This window comes from Sprattus sprattus, assembly GCF_963457725.1.
Source record: "Sprattus sprattus genome assembly, chromosome: 10".
Classification (NCBI taxonomy): domain Eukaryota; kingdom Metazoa; phylum Chordata; class Actinopteri; order Clupeiformes; family Clupeidae; genus Sprattus; species Sprattus sprattus.
The window spans coordinates 21,375,870-21,390,668 of record NC_137908.1 but is presented as its reverse complement, the minus strand read 5'-3'; the positions used below and the strand labels follow the sequence as shown (position 1 = coordinate 21,390,668).

Sequence of the window (14,799 nt, the reverse complement as noted above, 5' to 3'; positions counted from 1 at the left end):
TGCCATGTTTCGAAAACAGTAATTGATGTCCATGAAATAGGTTTATTCCAGGAAAAGGTCATTAGATCGTGATCTCAACAATGAAATTGTTCCTCAAATCCTCTATGTTACTAACACCAGTTTTACACTGAGAAATAAGATGACTCGGAGAGGTCCCAAACAGTTGACTAAATGTCTGCATCGGCCTTGTAAGTTTAATGATGCTTTAAAACAGTAGATGGCTTGTTGAACCATGTTCAACCCATAAAATGACTCATTGTGTCACTTCCTCCACTGGCTTGCCTTCACAGTGCATCCTGGTGCAATCACTTCCTCAGGTAAACAGTGCACCCATATCCAGCTGTCCACATAATGTAAAAGAAAAGCAGAACTCATCCAACCACTCAGACCTCCTCCATCTCTGCTCCAGGGCAAGATCTTGCATGCCCTCATCAGGCCCTTCTGCCAGCTCATAACCAGTAGGGTGAGACGCATGGTGTGTTGTGACATATTCCTCCATAACTAACCATCATTCAAATATTTTGCTAATGGTGCCACATGGAGCCCTTCTGTCAGTCTATCTGGTACTGATGGGATGGTCTTCTGTCAGGCTATCTGGTACTGATGGGATGTCATTCTGTCAGGCTATCTGGTACTGATGGGATGGCCTTTGTTGTCTTTGCTGTCCTTGTTTAGCCTTGGGCTCCCTAAACCGTTTGCCAGTTTGTAGATTACCCCGTCTGGTACCGCTGTTGATAGGTACTCACCAGTGGTGACCGGGAACACTCAATAAGCTTTGACGTTTTAGAGATGCTCTGACCCAGTCATCTGGCTGATATTTTGGCCCTTGTCAAACACATACAGGCCACCATAGTGTCTCCACAAACATTTATTGATATTTATGTTAACTTCATTGAGGCAGATAGACCCCTGTAGGTTTTCATTTAAGCGCTCAAGCTTTTGAGATAGCTAATAGACCAACCATTAATATTAACCAATGAGCTTACAACTAACTGACAGCACTAGTTTTGGCCCTTGTCGAACACATACAGGCCACCATAGTGTCTCCATAAATATCTATTGATATTTATGTTAACTTCATTTAGGCAGATAAACCCCTGTAGGTTTTCATTCAAGCGCTCAAGCTTTTGAGATAGCTGATAGACTTACCACTCATATAAACCAATGAGCTTACAACTAACTATAGGATTGCCAAGCTTACATGCTGTATCAGCCTCTTTCTTGAGGTACAAAGTGGTATTATGAGAGAGGCTGTGTCGATAGCAGCTGTTTTTGGAAATTACTTTAAAAACGTTATTTTTCACATTCTGTAAATGTTTTCTGTTTAAACTAACATCATCACATAAGACTCAAAAGACATACTGAGCTGAGCGGTGAAAGACTGAATTGAATAATTTGCCGACCTGCAAAGGTGAGAACATTCAGAATGTTTTTGATCTCCATGCTCTGGGAGAAATCAGTCATATGTTATGTGTCTTCAGAATCCTTTTCAGAAATGGAAAGGGCAGCATGTGGGGATGTTTTCATAATGTATGTGTAGTGAAGGGAAGTAGTCATTCAGCAGAGGTTATCAGTAGTGCTATCCTGTGACAGCATGGTAAGTCATTTATGTCGAGACTTGCCATAGTATTTTACTATCTCACCTGCAGGGAGTTTGAAAAACCTATATTTCACTCAAGAATTTGTCTTGAAAATGGGGCTTCTTGTTGAAATGGCACATATAAACCTTAAAGCAACTCTGAGAAGACTCAGTTCCCACTACTCTAAGAATCTACAATATGGCTGTAATTATGTTGTGATATGAATCAAATATGTTATAATATATCGAACAGATTCTTTAAAAAACTAGAGATAAAAAAAACGTGCTAGGCCATTATTGATTTACCAGTCTGATAAAAAAAAAATAAGAAAAGAAAAAACTATGACTAACTCTTTACTGAATATGTTGCTGTTTTCAAGTGTGACTGTACGTTTAAACAGAGGCAGCCGTCACTTGTAGCTCTGGTCAGGTGAGGGGTGGAACTATGTGATTCAGTGCTCAGGTATGCACAGCTGCATCTACTCCTCCCACCATCACATGCCACCCCACCCCACGCCCTTCATTTGAAGTCACAAGGTGGGGATGTGTTCTATCATTGCCTTGAGTTCTCCATCTGATTCTAAAATGCTGTTACCATTATCTCTCTCCCAGAGTCCTAAAGAGAATGATGAGGCTGGTGGGGATTGAACCATGTGTATTAAGAGTGATACACTGAGTGCAGTCAATTTACTGGAGGGTAGAGTAGATGCTTGGTGACGGTGGAGTTTTATAATGTTATGCCCAATTGGGAATGGGTCAATGGATTATTCTCCCTTTTTGGCTTCCATTGCAGTATTTGACTGTGATTTGCTATGTTTTGCCCTACCCTCTGTTGTATGGTAACACCAGAAACCAATCATCATAAAGCTTCAATCCTTCACTAATTTCATGCTGTGTGTGGAACAATTTGTCTTGTATTCTTCATTTATTTTCTTGACCAGAAGGGATGCTTGGATTGAAAGATTCCGGAGGAAATGTGTGTTGGTGAAAAACAATAATGACGAGGATGGGTGGCATGCTTCTGAAGCTCCATAATGTGGATTTCTTTCCAATCCATGAGTAGTCTCCAGAGGAAATTCTGATTTCACTGTAAGACAAAGTCCGAAATGATCTCATAGCCATCATTAAGGCTGACTAGAAGAAAGCCACGCTGTGTTTAATGCTTAGGTTGAAAAATATGGCTCTGTTTAAGTGCCTTTTTCCGTTGAGGTTATGTTGGTTGGGTTAGGTTCTGGTTATAAACTTAAGCTGTTTTTCCACCTTTCTTGGTGGAAATAGTAAAGTTATGGTGGCCTGAAACTTGCCAGAGCTTGCTCATATAATGTGAAGAGTTTTTCATAATATTATGTTCTTGGTTGTTGTAGAAGTAATGCTGTCTTAGAATATCTGTATTTTGTGTCCAACTGATTGATACTGAATCATTAGAATATAACCTAAAACCCTGTGCGAAAGAGTCTAGTCTGGGTGAACAAATGTCCACGAAATTGACCTAGCTATGGATGGTCTCTCACAGCAGATGTGTGTATGTAAGCAGCATTTGTGTTCAGCCTCTCTTTTCAGGCTGTCCTGCCAGCCAACACCTGTTGGCGAATTCAAAGGGCATCTGGTTTGGAAAAGCAGTCTCATCTTATGAACAAGCTCAGAAACTCTGACTACATTGTCTGACACCTTAATAACTGTGTTGAGGAAAGTATGCTGTTGGCATAACATGTCTCCTGGACTAGACAATGGAAGTGTAGTGGGCCTAATGGCCAGGTAGAGCGCTGAAGTCTCAACTAGGGGTTTTGTGGAGGGAAACAAGAAGAGTTGGGGGAAAACGCAGTGTTGATTCCAGACTTAAGATCATAGTTCTCCATAGCAGCCATAATTGCTATTGCAGTAACCACTGGCATGTGTGGTGTGTACAGTCTAGAAGGAGTTGTTCATTTTGTCTGTCTGTACCATCTCTGCCGCATTAAATTACTTATTGTGTCCATGTATTAGCATACATATTTTGTCAATTTTACACATCAGTTTGTACTATTCATGGTGTTAGCTTGAACTCCTTTCAAATACTCTTGTATATAAAATCTAAAACAGACGTTGTTTTGAGATTATATGGCATTCCATTATGAGGCCTCTTGAATATCTGTGACTTTTGTGAACACTTCATGAACAAACTTCATGGTCCATGAACTTTCCTTGTTAGTCAAGGAGTTTCTGTTCTTCATGTAGCCTGCTGTTTAATGACAAAAATAGATGTTGGGAAAGGTGTGTTCATTATGTTACACAGCATAACATAAGTGTCGTCATGAATGTTTGGAGCTTTTTTTTTCAGTTCAATGTGTTGTCTTTTATCAAGGAAGCAGTCATCAAGATAGTAGTTGTATCTTAGTTTGAGACAGTCAGTGAACATTTTCTTGCTGATTTGTTGTAACCAGTTTACCCTTGTCCAGCATTTTGTATTTAATTTTTTCCCCACATAAATGTGTACAGGAGATTACTCTTTGATAACTTCCAGCTTTCACAACTGCCATTTTGTTTTCAACTGAAGAATATGTATAGTTGGGTGTGTTTATGTGTAATCATTAGCCCATACAATGAAAAGTGGTATCTGCTTTTCCAGTCAGCAGAAAATATGCCTTCCACATGTACCGCTCTCCATTGTGATGAATGGAAACCATGATTACAGTTCAACAAATGCCTCTCATAAATTGGCTCCACAGTACTGATTAGAATGTCACTGTGCAAGACCACAGACTGGGGGATGAGGATTCTTTTCAGAAGTTGTCTGCAATGTAGAGGGGAGTTTGGACTTATTCTTGGTATACGAGTGTGTTTCTCAAGAAAAGCCGCAGATTGACTCATTCTTTCCAGATATTCCTCTAAAACCAGTGCTCTGAGTGCAGTGTCCCCAATGTCTTCACTGTCTCTGCATCAGCCACAGAGTGTGAGCTCCCATTACTGTGAAGAAAAATCCATCTGAATTTAAGAAAATGGGTGAAACGTCTCCTTTAAAAGAAAGAGAAACTCCATTTAAACTAGTCACATAATTTTGGTAACAGTAGGCCTTGACTAATATTTTCAAGAAATTACGTGGGGAATGGAGTGTTGGTCTTGAGAGCTATGAAAACCTCAGCTGGCATTTTAAATAGCCTTTTTGAAGATTGTGCAGTAATTCCTACGTGTCCCTGGTTGTTTTTCAGGAAAAGTACCCAGATATGGTCAGTCTTCCAGAGGGGTGCCAATCTGAACTCATGGTGATCCAGAGTCCAAAACTTCAAGGGTATGCTGTTTTTTTTACTAGTAGAGTAGTTAACAGAAAATGTCTTGTTCCTGCACAGTCCTGATTATGATTCAATACATCTGTAGTCTTAATTAAATCCTTCATTAATGAATGAGACTGAATTTATCATGTATTGATCTGCAGTCTACCTCACCACTACAGGTAAATTGTCACACATGATCCAGTTGAGTTGATTGATGTTTGTTTTTTATACCCAGCTGCACAATGTCCATTTTCTGGGACATTGAAGTGTCACTGGAAGGAGATATTAGACCTAAAATCGACTTTCTCATGAAAATGCCCGAGGAAGGTAGGACTCATGGCATCACATGATTAATTTATTTATTTTTAAATGCATATCCCTCTTAATAAGAATCTTCTTCAATTTAACAGCTATAAGGATGGACTCCAAGAACATTGTGGCAAATGCTCCGGAGTACTTCCTGAACCTTCTACGCATTCTAGGAGCTGAAGCATCTATTGAGAGTGTTATTAAGACAGTGTGTGTGTGACATTCTAGGAGCTGAAGCGTCTATTGAGAGTGTAATTAAGACAGTGTGTGTGTGACATTCTAGGAGCTGAAGCGTCCATTGAGAGTGTAATTAAGACAGTGTGTGTGTGACATTCTAGGAGCTAAAGCGTCCATTGAAAATGTTAAGACAGTGTGTGTGGGACAGACTGGGAACTACAGTGATGGCACCAAGCCCATTCATCATTTTATTCAATATGAACAACTCAGTACAATCAACCATTAGCAAATGTTTTAATGCCATCTGTACATTCTTACAATGACGCATATGCACATACTGTATGTAAATATATATTCATTAGTAAAGACCTAGAAAAATAAATAATTTAAATACAAAATTCTAGACAGCAAAATTCACTGTGCATTCTGAAATAGTTAAACCTAAATCCTTTCATTTTATTCTACTGTATGCATCACAGTGGATGTGAAAGAGGCTTAAAGTCAATTATATTTTACAGTGAAGTCATCTTTCATAGTTGCTTGTGTTTGAGAATACTAATAAAAATCTGCACAATCTGGGAAATATCATTTTATTATTTATCTTAAATTCAGTGTTGGGGAAACCTGTAAGACACTTAGTTCAGACTCAACTCCTTACTTTCATTAACTCTTTGGTGCAAGACCGTCTCAGCCAGCCCTTTTGTGATGAAGGACATTATAGCTAATGCCCTTTTTGGGGTGAATTTCTTGGGGTTACACTTTCATCACCAATAAAGGGTGCATTGAGATATTGTTTTACAGTCATGTCAGTAAAAAACATGTGCTGACTGTAATGCACTGTACTTGACTGACACGCTAGCATGTTGGGTCTGGAGCTTAGGGGCAACAAAAAGAGACCTTGACCTGAGAAATAGAGCAAGCTCTTACATTTCTGACACAAAGGTACTCGATGTGTTCTGGGTCACCAATCCCATGCAGCGCTGCTCAAAGGACAGAAGCAGCCTTTTCAGGGTTTATTTTTGTTTATCATTATTTGGAACCTAAGTGGACTGAAACACAAATAAGTGATCCACTAGGCAGACATGATGGCCAGGGAGAAACTATCATGGATTAGCTCAAAATCCTTATTAAATAAAAATACAATCCTAAAATCAATTTCAAATAGGTTTTCATTTTTTTCAAATTGTACCCTTACAAAAGTGAATGCCTATCCACTATCATGCATTTTCAAGTCTGGAACTACAGTGAGTAATGTTATTTTTTGGTGTCAGATCTGACTATAATAGGCCAAACCAAATCCTTATTCATGTAAGAAAATAGGACTTAAACTTTCCTTGATTCAAAAGGTCTGCCCTCTGAGGACCTAAAATGTTATATAGGCCAGGTTCATATGTTTACCTGCAAGTGCCCACAAATTGTTTAATGATATTATCAATGTAAAACACTCTGACAACCATTTTACAAGAGATGGTCGTGGAGCAACTCAAGGTTTATGCACACGTGTGTTAAGGGTAAGTAACCAAATTTAACTTGTTTCTAAAAGCAAGATTTTTATAGCACTTCGCAGTCTATTAAACCCTAGACACACCACCACAGAAAAATTGTGGTTGTTGTAACAGAACAGGATGCTGTTGGTTGTCACCAAACAGCATCACTTAGAAGAGGAAATGGCAAAGCACAGCAGCACTGGCGCTTCACTTTATTGCAGCCCTGAATATGTTAGTCTACCTGCACAAGGTGCTTCAGTACTGCCTCACCATCACCTCTCCCAAGATACAAGTACTACCAGCAACAACTACAAGACCAACTTGAAGCCATTTCACTCGGCTAAAAAAAATGCTGACACTCCGCTTTTGGCACATGTATACACCCACAAAGAGCTTTGAACACAAAGGACAGTACCCCAAATAATAAATCTCAAACCATTCAACCCTTGGACTCCCTCAGGTCATTCACACAAGGCTATGCTTAAGGAGACCAGCCCCCAAGACAGAGAAAAAAAAGAAAGGAACCCGCAACATGTGCACAAGAAACACCAGAATCATTCCACCGCACTGTAGGCTTCTACATAGTTCCTACATTCAGTTCATAAAGTATGGGATACATCTCAAGATGAGAAACTAAAACAACTACAAATCCACCTCAACACACAAGACAGACAAAACAGAAAAAGTTCCTATGTTCAATCTTTTTTTTGCATTTCTCATTGCTCAATTCCAAAGCAGCACAATGTGGAAAGGGGGTGTGGTTGGATTAGAGGGATGGGGTTCATACGGGATGGAACGCCAGTGTGCGGTCCTCCCGCTCCATCCTGGTTGGATGAGAGGGATGGGGCTCATACGGGATGGAACACCAGTGTGCGGTCCTCCCGCTCCATGAGGAGGCTGGAAGAGCTGCTCAGGTCCTGTTTGGAGTGTGTGCTCCGCAAATAGTAGTTCACTATTTTAGAGTCCAGCTTGTGCTGGTAGGGGATGGCATCATAGGGTTTGGGGTCAAGGTCCAGGATGGAGACGGAGTAGGTGAGGCGAGGCTTTGCAGGCTGGATCTCCAGGCTGGATTCAAGTCTGTAGAGAATGAATAAAAGAATATTATCCTTCATTGAAGGATTGCATGGGCTATAACCACTGGACCTTTTGACTACTACACAATAAAAAAAAAATGGTAGTGTGCTTACACTTGATCCTCTCCACAAGGTGCAAGTGTGATCATGACTGAGCAGTCTTTGGCTGTCATTGCAACTCTGTACTGGTGAACCTACAGAGTAAAACATAATTTGCAGCAGTAATTAATAAACAGAACCATACAAATCTTGAATCAGATGGAAATTGGTAGTTATAGTGTGGTCATACATGTTAGATGGATTATTGAAGTTCAATATGCAACACTCCAAATACTATGCTGTGCCTCCCAAATAGACTGATTGCTATGAAAGAGACAGGAATTGTTGAGAAAATGCAGAAGACAATCTTACCTTTCCTATGGCATACTCTATTGATCCATCATCTTCTGCAGGACAATTCTTCACCTTTTCCAGATAACTGTCATTATACGGTCCATCAATCTGCAGTCTACTCCTGGAATGAGAAAAAAAAAAAAAAAGTTATTTAACTGAAGTACTGCACAGATTACAGATTGTACACAGGATAAAGGGCAAAGAGCATTCAGTCTTCAAGCACACTACTGCCACCATGTGGACATTTATTTTTACTACAACCTTAACCTGTTTTTGTTTTGCTCGTTTGTTTATGAACATTGTGATTGAAAGCATACAAAGGATGAAGCGATAGAAAATTAGCTCATGCTCATGCTAATGAGCTCATTCTTTTCTCTCGACAGACCCATAATGAGCTCATTATTTTCTCTGTAGACAGGCCTATAACCATAATGCTCATTAATACCAGTTGGCTACATGTTTCACATGTGCAATTTTTGCAATTTTTTCAGTGCCAGCATTTCCTCCACAGCATGGAAAAAACAGCTCAGGAACAACACCCATCACTGCTTCGGACAAGCATCCTGTGGCCATGCTCCATTTGACTTACATGGGCACGGAAGTGACTCGTACATTAGCATGAATGCATCAAGATTATTTCCTATCTGACCAGCTGGTAACGTTACAGTTACAAACCTTTCTTTGGGAAACTCCTCCAGATACTGCTCCACGCGCTTGTAAAGGGGATAAATGCCTTCGATGTCCAGGTTATCCAGCATCTGAACTTGAAGTATTCTGCTGAGGACAGAGTCTTTTGACAGGCTGTTGTTACCTGCCAAATATAGGTGAAGTTTGGTTTTTAATTCATGTGGAACATTGAACTGAAATGATCAAATGATGATTAATATTGAAGACATCAAAACTATGAAGGAACACATATGGAATTATGTGGTAAACAAAAACAAAGTGTTAAACAATCATATTATGTTTATATTTTAGATTCTTCAAAATAAATGCCACCTTTTGCTGTGATTACAGCTTTGCACACTCTTGGCATTTTTTCACAAGGTAGATACCTGAAATGGTTTTCAATAAACAGGTGTGTCTTGTCAAGAGTTAATTTGTGGAATTTCTTGCCTTTTTAATGTGTTTGAAACCATCCGTTATGTTGTGCAGAGGCAGGGTTGGTGCACAGTTCTATACAGTGAATAGGCCTGAACCACTCAACTAAGTAAATAGAAACGACAGTCTATCATTACTTTAAGACAGGAAGGGCAGTCATTCCGGAAGATTTCAAGAACTTTGAATGCAGAAGTGCAGTGGCGAAAACCATCAAACGCTATGATGAAACTGGCTCTCATGAGGACCACCCCAGGACAGGAAGACCAAGAGTTAACTCTGCTTTTGCAGCGACATGCCATCCCATCTAGTTTGCGCTTAGTGGGACAAGCATTTGTATTTTAACAGGACAATGACACCAAACACACCTCCAGGCTATGTAAGGCATAGACATATATAGCAATGTCTATATGTCTATGATGTAAGTGCTATTTGATCAAGAAGGAGAGTGATGGGGTGCTGCGTCAGATGACCTGGCCTCCACATTCACCCGACCTAAACCCAATAGAGATGGTCTGGGAAGAGTTGGACCGCAGAGTGAAGGCAAAGCAGCCAATAAGTGCTCAGCACCTCCGGGAACTCCTTCAAGACTGTTGGAAACCCCTTTAAGGTAACTACCTCATGAAGCTGATTGAAAGAATGCCAAGAGTGTGCAAAGCGGTCATCAAAGCAAAAGGTGGCTACTTTGAAGAATCTAAAATATAAAACATATTCTGGTTTGTTGAGCATTTGTTTTGTTTACCACATAATTTACGTGTTCCTTCATAGTTTGGATGTCTTCAATATTAATCTACAATGTAAAAAAATATATAATTAATAAAGAAAAACCATTGAATGAGAAGGTGCTTGCAAACTTTTGACTGGTACTGCACTGCAAAAATGCTTTTCTGACCTAGTGTTATTACTCTTATATTGAGATGAAAAAATCTAGTTGGTCTTGTTTCTAGCTAAATTGTACTTACCTAGTGCTCTTTGGTAAGGTTATTTTTGCCTATTTCAAGCAAATATTACTTATTTTAAGAAATCTTAACAAGCAAATTTGGCTGCCAGTGCGTTAAGCAAATTTGGCTTAAAACAAGCAAATTTGGCTGCCAGTGCGTTAAGCAAATTTGGCTTGTTAAGATTTCTTAAAATAAGTAATATTTGCTTGAAATAGGCAAAAATAACCTTACCAAAGAGCACTAGGTAAGTACAATTTAGCTAGAAACAAGACCAACTAGATTTTTTCATCTCAATATAAGAGTAATAACACTAGGTTAGAAAAGCATTTTTGCAGTGTGTAATTGTAATGAAAGCAGTAATTCATAGCTGCATTAAAAAAAAATCCGCCTAGTGAAAATGGCTCACCATTCCGAAGTAGGTCCCTGTGAAGAGGGCTGGCCTCACAGTAGCCCCGAGCGTCAGCAGGATGCACCTTCTTGGGTTCACCAGTGCGACTGCAGTTCCAGCTGCTGAGCAATGCACTGCTGACCACCTGGATGAACTCATTCAGCACAGCCTTGGCTGACAGGTGGCCCTTGTAGAGACCTGCATTGTGGGTGAAGTAGGGCCTCAGCTGCTGAGCCAGTGCACTCATGTCCGGCGTCTGCTCTGCAGCATCCTTACAGCTGAAGATCAGTTCTCCGCCCTGCAGGACATTTACATTTCGTCATTTAGCAGATGCTTTTATCCAAAGCGAATGTGTAATCACATTTTACATTTTTACACTGATGGCACACTGCACATCAGGAGCAACAAGGGGTTCAGTGTTTTGCTCAAGGACGCGTCGACAGGGAATCGAACTAGCAACCTTCTGATTACTAAATTACTTCTCTTCCTCCTGTACCGCTGTCGCCCCACACATGGGACCATTTGGAGAGTCAGGGAAAGCTCCTGTTCCAAGGTCGAAAATGTTGTGGACCCCTCACATATTTAATAGATTTAGCAGCTGCTTCACCTGTACCCATTCAAATTGTTAACACCCATCACAACCATCTATAGTGGAATGAAGTCATACTGTATTTAGTGAGACGTAATGTGGTTTTGGGATGCCATTTGTTGCCTTTGTTACAAACAAAGTCAGTGACATTTCTGCTTCATTTGCCCTGGTTAACTTTATACAGTCAGTACAAAGGGGGAATGTTTAGGAGTAAGGTGCAGAACAAGCTCACCTAGCTGGACCACTAATGGTTTTGATGCATTAGCAATTAAACACTCAGTCACCTGTGGGTACACTCAATACCCAGCTACAAACTGCCTCAGGAAACAACAATAGCACATAAACTATCCATAAGGTGGATCATTAAATGCATGGTCAAACAATTATGTGTAAATCACTCCAAGAATGGACTGTACGTGCGGTTCAGGAGGATTATTTATATGGAGCCGTTTTGGATGGCTTGAACTGGGCCCCTTACTTTCAATTAAGGGGAAATCTTAATGATAGAACAAATAATTATACTTTAGACGATTGGTTTCCCCAAATTGTTGCCACAAAGTTGGAAACCTATGTCCCTATGAACAGTGACCAAATGTTTTTCTAAAGTGTACAAGAACTTGAGGGCCCACTTTAATTCCCACCAAATAATTTTGGGGTGAATTGGAATCTTGACCTTTCCACATATTTTCTTTTGTATGGTTAGGCAGCATATTTACATCGCAAACATCAGATGTCACATATAGAGAACGGATCACCCAACTTCCTGGACATTAAAAATCTAAAAAGGTCTAGGTCTCAGTCCTAGGAAACGGTGAAAACACTGCATGTCATTATGAGAGCCTGAAATGCATAGATATCGATTCACTTTACTAAAAGCCTTCAACAACAGGTATCCATCATATCAAAGCAACAAGGCATCCTCACCTTAAAGATTTTAAAGTTGTTTTGTGGTTCTTCAAGAAGGTGTTTGACTGCAATATACATCCTCTGTTTGTTCCTAGACATACAAATGGTGAAGAGAAGTTGGTCGTAAACCCGTCAATTCAAAAACAAAAAGATGTATCAAAGTGCCAATATTGAATGTGTGGTTTCCATAGACAAATGGCCAAAGTTGACAGTCAGTTGACAGAACAACACTCACCCTGAGAAGAGGTCCAAGGGGCAGTACCGGCTCTGCCGTTTCCACTTCCCATTGGCTAACTGCAGAGGAATGTCAGAGCATGAATTACAAGGATCTATTCCAGTATTGTGACGCATTTTAAATACTATACCAACAGGTGTGCCACCAGAATATTCCTAACATTTCAAATGCCAAAGTGCTAGTTCACTTCCCTTCCTTGACTATTCTGTTAGAACGAACTCCATGCACTTCAGCACACACAGGTTTTAACATCGACTAAATATTGCTGCATGCTAAAACCTAAGTGGATGGAGGACTGACCACTGAATACAGTAGTGCCCCTGTATTCATGGGGAAGACCTTATGCGTAAAGCTGAAACCGTGAATGGTTGCCAACACCATACGACACCATTTTTTACACAAAATAACACATGAACAATAACTAATACTATAATAAAACAATTATAACAGGGGCTTAGAGGGGGTGGCAAGAAACCCAGCAGGGTATAGTTGCCAAGAAAACTTGATGTGACTTTCATGTGAAATGACCGAACATTGGCTGATATGATCACACCTGATCGATAGGCTGTAACAGTTTCGATTGGTTATAATGGACAAGCTTTTTGAAACTCTATAATCTATTGATAGGCTGCGACAGAATAATGCTTTTGAAAATCAAAAGTCCAAATCAATAAAATTGTCAAGCTTGGTCAGAGATCATCTGTGCCAATTTTGGGTGATAAAAAAAAGTGTCCTGTGAAATTTTGTAAAAACATTTTCATGACACCCAAGATGGCGAATAAGCCAGTTTGATTGTCATAAAGTTGATGTCAGAGTGCATTAAACCAAGATTGATTTCAACGATACTTTATTGATTATCTGTTTATTTTTAATCGGCATAAACACACACTTCCAACTTTGGTGGTGCGACAGCGCTCAAGGCGCAGAAAAAGCTTGTTGGAAAGCATCAGGGGACTGTCCCAAATTTCAAAACTTCTTACCACATGGTTCTAGGGTCTGCCATACTACAGAAGAAAGAAAGAACAAAAAGAAGAAAATGTAGAAACACAATGGATGCCTAAGCAGCCCAGGGGGGTATTCGTCGTAAGGGCTTAAGTTAAGTCGATCAATTGTCCTATTAGCCAGTTTGAATTACCGAGATGATTGAGAACAGGATATATCGTGTCGTCCACGGCTTATCCGCGGTCTAACCATGACGTTAATTTGAACCAGACTAAACATATCAGGACAAGTGCGTGTCCTACTTCAAAAGGGGGCAGGGTCGATCACCAAAACCATGATTTTCTGACTGTTCAATGGCTACTGAACTCAAAGAAAAAGTATTTTTTGCTCCGCTGCCGAGCAGGAGATGATCATGGACGCTTATGAAAAATACAACACCATAATCATGGCAAAATCCAACACCGCCATCACTTCTAGAGCAAGACAAGAAGCTGTGTATGGGGGGGATATCTATGTATGTATTAATTCAGCAAAGTGTGAGTGGTTGGCTGGGTGGGTAGAGGAGACCCTTAGTAATCTCAGGGTTGCAAGTTCGATTCCCCTAACCCTCTTACCTAGAGATGCACCGATCAATCGGCCGCAGATTAAAAAAGCCGGTTTTATATCCAATCGGCCACAATCGGTGACCTGCCGGTCACTGTTGTAATTTCCGGTTTTCGGCCGATCAAACTGACCCGCATGCACGGTGCGTAGCAGCTCAAGGCGCCCAGAGCAAAACAGCTAAAAACTAGCAAGACTCGGGAAGAAAACATGTCGCTGATTTGGACTTATTTCACTGTGTGCCAGGACGACCCAAAACACGTTGTTTGTAATGCTTGCAAGTCACAAATAAGCCGTGGAGGATCAACGCCTAAGACATGTGTAGCGTCCGTGTTAGGGCTCTCTCAAGAACTCACACTGAGAAAATATCTCTTTGGATAAGTAGCTCTCCGTTTAATAAAAGCGTGTTTCACTCGTGGAATGCTACATTCGTCCCCCCAATCAAAGAGGAACGTCCACGTTACGTAAATTAATATAAACTAAGCAAAATGGCATTACACTGCACTGCCCCCAACCAAAACATAGCAGAAGAAAGAACTCACACTGAGAAAATATCTCTTTGGATAAGAAGCTCTCCGTTTAATAAAAGCGTATTTCACTCGTGCTCAGAACAACCACAAGTCAACCCATTACCATGGCAACTCCCCTAACAGAAATCCCGTTGCCACTAGTCCCATATGGAATGCTACACATGTATGTATGGCTGCCAGTGCAGAAAAAGAAGTTTACAAATCTATGGATATCTTTACAAATAACGATTAAAAAAATGTGAAACACATCGGGATATTTAGCCGATCATTATGCAGAATAATATTCCTTACAGTTGAGTAGAAT

The 14,799-nt window shown here is 40.2% G+C and overlaps 2 protein-coding genes across 2 annotated transcripts in view; one reads left to right on the top strand and one right to left on the bottom strand.

Annotated features, from left to right (window-relative positions):
• Nucleotides 1–5,356, top strand: part of cenpp (centromere protein P) — a gene marked incomplete at both ends in the record, with an annotated part of 87,207 nt that extends 81,851 nt beyond the window's left edge. Inside the window, 3 exon segments of the mRNA XM_080846032.1 lie at nt 4,765–4,844; nt 5,063–5,154; nt 5,238–5,356. Coding sequence (XP_080702158.1) covers nt 4,765–4,844; nt 5,063–5,154; nt 5,238–5,356 — 291 coding nt within the window.
• A 192-nt stretch (nt 5,357–5,548) lies between these two features.
• Nucleotides 5,549–14,799, bottom strand: part of ippk (inositol 1,3,4,5,6-pentakisphosphate 2-kinase) — a 28,500-nt gene continuing 19,249 nt past the window's right edge. The window contains exons 7-13 of the mRNA XM_080846429.1: nt 12,424–12,482; nt 12,207–12,279; nt 10,712–10,991; nt 8,942–9,077; nt 8,285–8,387; nt 7,988–8,067; nt 5,549–7,877 (exon numbers count right to left, since the gene is read on the bottom strand). Of these exons, the coding sequence (XP_080702555.1) occupies nt 7,649–7,877; nt 7,988–8,067; nt 8,285–8,387; nt 8,942–9,077; nt 10,712–10,991; nt 12,207–12,279; nt 12,424–12,482 (960 nt within the window). The 3' untranslated portion in view covers nt 5,549–7,648. The remainder of the gene's footprint in view (nt 7,878–7,987; nt 8,068–8,284; nt 8,388–8,941; nt 9,078–10,711; nt 10,992–12,206; nt 12,280–12,423; nt 12,483–14,799) is intronic.